The following is a 7259-nucleotide window of genomic DNA, read 5'->3' on the forward strand; positions in this document are numbered from 1 at the left end:
GGGGGGGGGGGGGGGGGGGGGATCCCAGAGGAGCCAACGAGATGGGTAACAAGTGGGTCTCTCAGGATCCGATAGCACGAGGTGCCGCCGCCTGGACGCCCCAGTGGCACCAGGGCCTTCAGTCTTCCATATGTGGAAGAAAAAGAATATTCTCCATATTTATTGGAGACCAGATATTTTTAGTGTGGGTGGGATAGGATGGGGGTGGGGCCAAGGAAACAGGTTTTTGAGGTGACAGTGTGGCTTGCCAGAAGACACTCACTGTGGAGTTCAGCTAATCTCAAAGGAGGGAACTTCCATCAGGCAGAGCTTGGCTGTCGATGGAGACTCACATCCGGGAGGAGACGAGGATATGGCGTGAATACTGACCGCCGGACAAGGAAACCCTCAGGGCTGTGTGACATAGTAGATTTATTTTTATACATACACTTTAAGCCATATTGTTTAGAAGTGGGCTTTAAAGAAGAGCTGAGGTAGTGAAGGCCATTAAGAACATACGTAGAGTATGTTTACCTAAAAGCACTGATGTCTGATAAGAATGACTGGCTCCGCTCCTTAGTGCGACGTTGACTGCCAAAGAGTTGACGAGTAGTAATTTTGATTGGAGTGAAAGATAAGTACTTTCTCTGTATTTCCTTGCCTGTGCATAGCTCTTTACTCATTTGACAATTAGTCTGAGACGTTTCACAACCATGAACACCCTGTGTCCTGGTGTCATCACCCCAGAGATCCTGACGTCCCCGTTCAGGAAACAGTGGTCGTCACTGCCGTTAAGATGTTAACACTTCATTTCCCAGATTTCCTCCACTGACTGTGTCTAATAGGTAATGCATGGGTTGTAAATTAGAGCAGAAAATGTTCCATTTAGCATTTCAGGCTTTACACATTTTCACAAGCATTCCATTGGTCCTGGTCTCTGGTGCTTGAAGAAGAGATTTTGACTGGTTTACATTTGACACCCTTACACTGAGCGACGCTTTGATGCTTTCATTGATGCTTTTGCCCGGCAGGAAGTGAACTGATGCTGCTTTTGCTGTGTGTGATTGTTTAAGGTTCACGCCCGGATCTTTAGATGGACATTTAAATTAAGGGAATGAGTTTTATAGGAAATGATTCATTATAGACCGAGACATAGGATTGTGATTTTGCCTTTTTTCTTAGTTTTTTTTTTTGTTTTGTTTTGTTTTTTTGGGAAGCCCTTCAGACTTATATGGGGGGTTTGGCCTTAAAATCATCCCAGGAAAACTCCCAGGAAAACACTTTCTTGGAGTCTATNTATATATATATATATATATATGCACACGTACTGTATATAAAACAAAATACTGAGGTCCAAATTTTCTTGGGGGTGATGTTCTGTGGGGTTTTCAGAAATACTTGTTCCCAAGAAAAAACAACTTTGGGGTTTATTTTTCGAATCATTGTTCAGTTTTAATCTTACTTTAATGTGAAATATGAGCTTCAATACTCCCCACATCAGATGGAAATGTGGGCCGAGAGTCCAGCTACAGTCATTTACATGGGACGATGTGATGTGTGTAATGCCCCCCAAAATAAAAGGGAATGTTCTACAGTCAATCATGACCCTTAGACGCGCTCTTAAGGGCTCAAGGGAAAAGCTCATTTTAAGTCAACATGAAGGAATGTAAGTGCCCTCGGTCTCTGCCCACAACTAAAGTCCACGGCTCATCAGTGCTCATGTTTAACATGTCTATGAAATGCTGGGTTTCAATGTTTGGAATTTTTGCAGAATTCATATATATATTCATATATGTTTTTGTTGTTTTCCCCAAACTAGAGATTAAAAATACTTAAACAGCTGCAGATCTGCAAAACTTAATTGTATTTCACTCTCCTGTTGGCATCAAACTAAAATATTCAGCGCGAGTATGATCATAAAATTTTAGGGACCTGTCATAATCCTCAGACTAATCTCTTCTCTTGAAAACCTTGAAACCTTCTTTGAAACTAGTTAGAAGTCAAATAATCTCCAACAACTTCATAATATTTCAGACACTTCCCTGATTCAAAATTCTAAAATTCTTCTGACTATTTCTACCTATTTGGCTAATTCTAAGACAAATGAAGAGATTTGGATGGTGATTTTTGACAACAAACAAAATGTATATTTATAGGACTTCAGTGCTTAGTCACCTTTAAATCTCCAAGGAATTGTTAAAAAGCCCCTATTTCACCTCTGACACTTTTCATTTTTTTCATTTTCGCAGATTCACTTTATTCCTACTGCAGCTGTTAAACCCAGATTTAAACGTCATGCAGACAAACTGACTTTTGACATTTCTGGTAAATTTAACTGTGATGGTTATATTTCCTTTGTGTGCTGTCCACAATCACCCTTTTTGTTTGTATTTTGTTTTTGTTATGAGTACACTACTGTCACTGAATATTATTTCCATTATACATAGTTTGCTGTATGTTTCTGAAGTCATGTTTGAGCTGTATATTTATCTCTGGATAAATTTTTAGAGTGAAATTCCCTCTTCTTGCCTCTTCTCTTGTTTTTACTAGTGTTTAGTGACCTCTGCTGGTGGCTTATAGACAGGCCACACCTTGATGTTTGTGCGGTAACTGACTGCTATCTGAACCTTTTTTCTTTAAACATTTATCCGGTAGGAAGTAACGCTTGCTCTACAAATATGCAATATATATATATATATATATATATATATTTGCAGTAATTAATAGAATACATTCTCAAAAATTATTTTACTTTTTCTAGATAATATAAAATGTTCCTCTTGGTCTCAGCACAAAAAACATTTGAAATGCCCTTTTTTTTTTCAGGACACTTTCATGTATTTTGCCAGATTCAGTCTTCCCTACATTTATAATTGTCTGTTTTAAATAAACAACACAGAAATATAGTTCAGAGCAAAAATATATATTTTCTACAATAATGAATATGACAAGGATAAAAGAGAGACTCCTTTATCCTTGTCATATTCATTAACTGATGTTGTCCTGTTCAGGTGTCAACAGTTGCTATGAAACACTGTGGCCAAGCGCAGACTCTCTGTAGAGGACAGTGAATTATTAATACCTCATTAGGCCACCCTGAACACAACAGCAGCACCTTGACACACTGAGCTCTGAGGAACAGAGCTCGCACTTTAACCATGTCTTCTTTATTTGACCACGGGTTGATCAGGACGCGGGCCGTTGAGCAGGTGGTCGCTCCCATCTCCTGTCATTTATGTCGTTTGGTTCTGCTGTGTGAAGGGGCTGAGGATCCTGAACATTTTATTCACCTGGAGGAGGCAGGGAGAGCTGTGGCCAAAGCTACAGAGAACTTAGCAGCAGTGGCCTCCAAGTAAGTGACATGTTTCACAAGTCCAGACTCAGAAGGTGGTTGAAAGGGTTTAAGAGTCAAGTGTTGTCAACTGCTTTTTTCACTTTCAGAAGAATAAGTGAGACAGATGATGAGGTTTTGCTCATGGAGATGTCCTCTCTGTTGGACTCAGTCTCTGTGTCTGGACAACATGTGCTGCTGGCAGCGCAGAAACTCAGCATCCAGCCAGGTGTGGCCCTATACAGAGAGGAGCTCATCAGTGCTACACAAAACGTCTTCCTAGCAGTGGTCAAAGTAAGTGTTTTCCTCTCCTGGTGGAGAGAGACTCCAACATTGTCTTAGCTGTCATAGAACAACCTTTCAAAGAGAGACATATAAGTACAGCTGCCTCATCCATCACCAGGCTGTGAGAAATAATTTGCAACATCTCTATTGTTAGGTTCTGTTGGTGGACGACGACGCCTCCATCAGGAGAGTTGTAGCTGCTGCAGACCATGTCCTGGAGCGTCTCTCTGAGCTGGGCTCTTCGTTAGATGTCTCGTCTTTCCTCAGATCTTTCCAGATGTTTTCTGAGGCCTTGTTACAGCTCAACAGTCTTACGCTGGAAAGAGCCAATTCCTTACAGGATCCCACACAGACAAAAGAGCTTTTTGATTCTCTGGACACCCTAAAAAGGTGCATCTCCATGCTGCACACAGCCATGGTCACAACCATCAAACACCCTACGTGTGAGCAGGCACAGGCAGCCAAAAGGTACATTCTGGACAAGGTGCACGGCACAGTAGGTGACATTGTAATGACCTTGAACAGTGAATGTCATAAGGGAACACTGGGTCCTTATGGATATTACACAGAGAAGCGGAACAGCGTGCTGCAGATTCTAAGCACTTCTTCCCCATCAACAGTCACAGACAGTGGCTTTGACAGTTTGGTCCGAGACCTTGTGTTCCACTGCATGGTTGTGGCCAACTCCTCTCGCAGAGAGTTTCAGCAAAAAGTGGTCAGTCACTGCCGTCAAGTCCTGCACTTCTGGGCCGACTTGAAGAGAATTCTTAAGTCTGCAGACAACTGTGATGAGCAGAGCTTTGAAAGAACCTCAGCTGTGTTGGCGGAACAAATACAGATCCTTGACAAAGATGTGATGACTACTGTTCTCTACCAAGTCTTGGACACGTTCCTCACAGCGTTTCCTACATTTGAGGAGGTATCACGTGTGATGAGACAAATCCAGGTGGCAGATTCCTCGCCAGATAACGATCTGAACTGCCTTCAACATCTTGTTGAGGATTTCATCTCTTCCACTGATGGAATTACAGAAGTGGCTAATTTGGTCTCATCTGTGGCCCTTGATGCCAAGAGTTTGGAGAACGTGGAAAATTCACGGGTATGCCTGTCAAGACTGCGAGCTCAGATGGCAGCCCTGTCACTGGAGCTGGCAGATAATTCACTGCAAACTGTTGAAAAACTTAAGGAGATCTGTCAGAAATGGGAGGAGGAAACAGGTCAGCTTCAGGATGCTGTGAGCGACGTCCTGGATGTGAAGGAATTCAGCAGTGTTGCTATAAGTGAGATGATCAGTGACCGACAAGGCTGTTACACGGCCTACAGAGAGCAGAATTATCAGCTATTTAATGAACAGGCTGCCAACTTCATATGTCACATGAAGTTGGTGGTTCACTCAGTGAAGAGACATTTGGACAGAAGTGATAACCCCATTTACAGGAATGGCCTCCTGGTCCTGCTGAGACAAGTTCAGTCTTCTCAGACTAAAGTGTGTGACTCAGTCAGAGCCATGCTTCTGGGCTCCTGTCTGAATGTGGAGGAGTATTCAACCTTCTCAGACAGTGTTTCCACAGTCATTCAACATGTCAAAGTCTTAAGAGAGGGACTTGATGGCCAACAGCATCCACATTTACTGAGTCCACTGAGAGAAGGTGCACGTCAGCCGGAAATCCCACCAGACATCAGCGAATTAAATCCAGTTCAGACGATGGGAGGTTCTCCATCTCCTCTTTTTGTGGAGAGAGATTCCCATGCCGAACATCAGCTGGAGCACTCAAGTGAGGTTGTAGTAAAAGTGCCTCATAAATATGACAGTAAAGATTTAAAGACACCAGGTGTCTCCAAAGTTCCCAAACAGATCCACAAACGTCATGACCTTGACCTGCTGCCCCTCTTATGTGAAGTTGTGACCGTGACTAAAGAGAAAGACGTGACCAGGCTTAACCAGGTCTGCACGGGCGTCCTGGAGCTGTCGAATTATTATGTTCATGCTACAAAGGAAGCCTTGGCAATCGTTGACGCAGTTGACTGTCAGACGTTAGAAAGTTTCAGAGCAGAGCTGGTGTCACTCACTCCTCTGCTCATCCAGACGGCTCAGGAGACGGCCATGAGTTCAGCCATGAGCACGGAGGGTCTCTTCAAACACAGCAGCCACTTCTGTGACCTCATCAACCACATTAGGAAGATTTTACTGCCAGTAGTCGGAACCTGGTATCACACTGTCAACACTGAGCTATCAACAGGGGCAACTACCGTTAAGCAGCAGCTCAGTGCAATGATGGATTTATGTACCGAGGTGGTCCAGCTCCTGACGTCATCTGATGTCACCTCACACAGCAACACTCATGAAACATTTGGTATTTTACACAACAAACTCAACAAAGCCCAGAACAACACAAGATGTCTTGTGGATTTCTCCACCTCTTATGAAGGCAACACTGATCAGCTGGAAGGACTCTGCATCCTCTGGGGTCTCTCCATTCAGATTTTGCTCAATTCTGTTGACAGGATTTTGGGAACATCAACCGTGGTGAACCAGCTGAGCTCACAGAAACAGCTGTCGGTTTTATCTGAGAACTCGCTCAGGATCCAAGAGGCTGCAAGAATCACCAGTCTGAACTGCAGAAGTGCTTACAAATCCAAGCAGCTCACAGAATGCAGAGCTGAACTAAAGTCACTAACTGAGGACTACCTTCAAGCTGCGGAGGAGCTTGGCTTAACCCCGAGTGTTATACAACTTGCCAAAGCTGAATTCTTTCGGCGGCGTCTTCTAATTAAAATTAAACTTCTTTCTGGCCATTTAAGCAAAGTGAATAAAGAATACGAAGATGTGCTTAAAGATATTGTCAACATCGCTATTTCTGCAGCCAAACATTTTAGAGGAAACCTCGCAGAAGATACAGATCGACAATTTGAACAAGCAACCAAAGCACTGGTCGGAAATGTCAAATCTGCCACCAAATGCGTGGAAGACAGTTTGAATTACGTCAAAGACCCTCGTGCACGTTCCAACCTGAGGTCCATCAATGACCACTTGTCCTTTCAGATTTCAGATGTCATTAGCCGGGCAAGGCTGATTCTGGAGACTCAGTATATTTGTGACACTCTCAGTTTGGATGTGCAGATCCATTGCTGGTCAGCTAAAGCCCACTACGTGGTGGACGAGATCAGTAGACAAGATGGGATTCATCCAGATATTAAAGAGCACATCAGGACTGGTCTACAAGGACAGTTGGCAGAACCTAAAGTCCAAGAGGAGAAATGTCCCTCTACTGAAGCAGTCACATACTGGCCGATAAGCACAACAGAAGCTGTAGATGCTCCGCAAATTAACATCAACACAGAGACTGTGGACAAGTATGAACCAGGAACAGTGGAAAAACTTGTAAGTAAATTGTGACTGGCTAAACAAAAAAGTGTTGGTAAAAAATACAGTCGTTCCCACTATATATTTTGTTGGCAAACAATCAGTCCTTTCCAATACATGTCTTGCTTCTTCTTCTCTGCATTTTGCTGGCATCTTATATCACTGAGTTCATTACTGCCACCTACTGGATCAAAAAAGAGACAAAAAGAAAATATTAACACTTTGGTAAACTATCCATGGGTAAACAAATCACTTTTATAGCTTGATGACCAAGAACTCCAGAAATTATTAATTATTAAT

The 7259-nt window shown here is 42.9% G+C and overlaps 2 protein-coding genes across 2 annotated transcripts in view; both read left to right on the forward strand.

The window, feature by feature from the left end:
• Positions 1-2494, forward strand: part of itga9 (integrin, alpha 9) — a 46557-nt gene extending 44063 nt beyond the window's left edge. The window contains exon 29 of the mRNA XM_008322263.3: positions 11-2494. The gene's annotated coding sequence lies outside the window, so the exon portion shown is untranslated. The remainder of the gene's footprint in view (positions 1-10) is intronic.
• Positions 2495-2647: 153 nt separating this feature from the next.
• LOC112487834 (uncharacterized) overlaps positions 2648-7259 on the forward strand; it is a 10292-nt gene continuing 5680 nt past the window's right edge. Inside the window, exons 1-3 of the mRNA XM_025060823.1 lie at positions 2648-3331; positions 3421-3604; positions 3750-6977. Of these exons, the coding sequence (XP_024916591.1) occupies positions 3138-3331; positions 3421-3604; positions 3750-6977 (3606 nt within the window). The 5' untranslated portion in view covers positions 2648-3137. The remainder of the gene's footprint in view (positions 3332-3420; positions 3605-3749; positions 6978-7259) is intronic.

The sequence above is a fragment of the Cynoglossus semilaevis genome, chromosome 12, assembly GCF_000523025.1.
Source record: "Cynoglossus semilaevis isolate Cse_v1.0 chromosome 12, Cse_v1.0, whole genome shotgun sequence".
Taxonomy (NCBI): Eukaryota; Metazoa; Chordata; class Actinopteri; order Pleuronectiformes; family Cynoglossidae; genus Cynoglossus; species Cynoglossus semilaevis.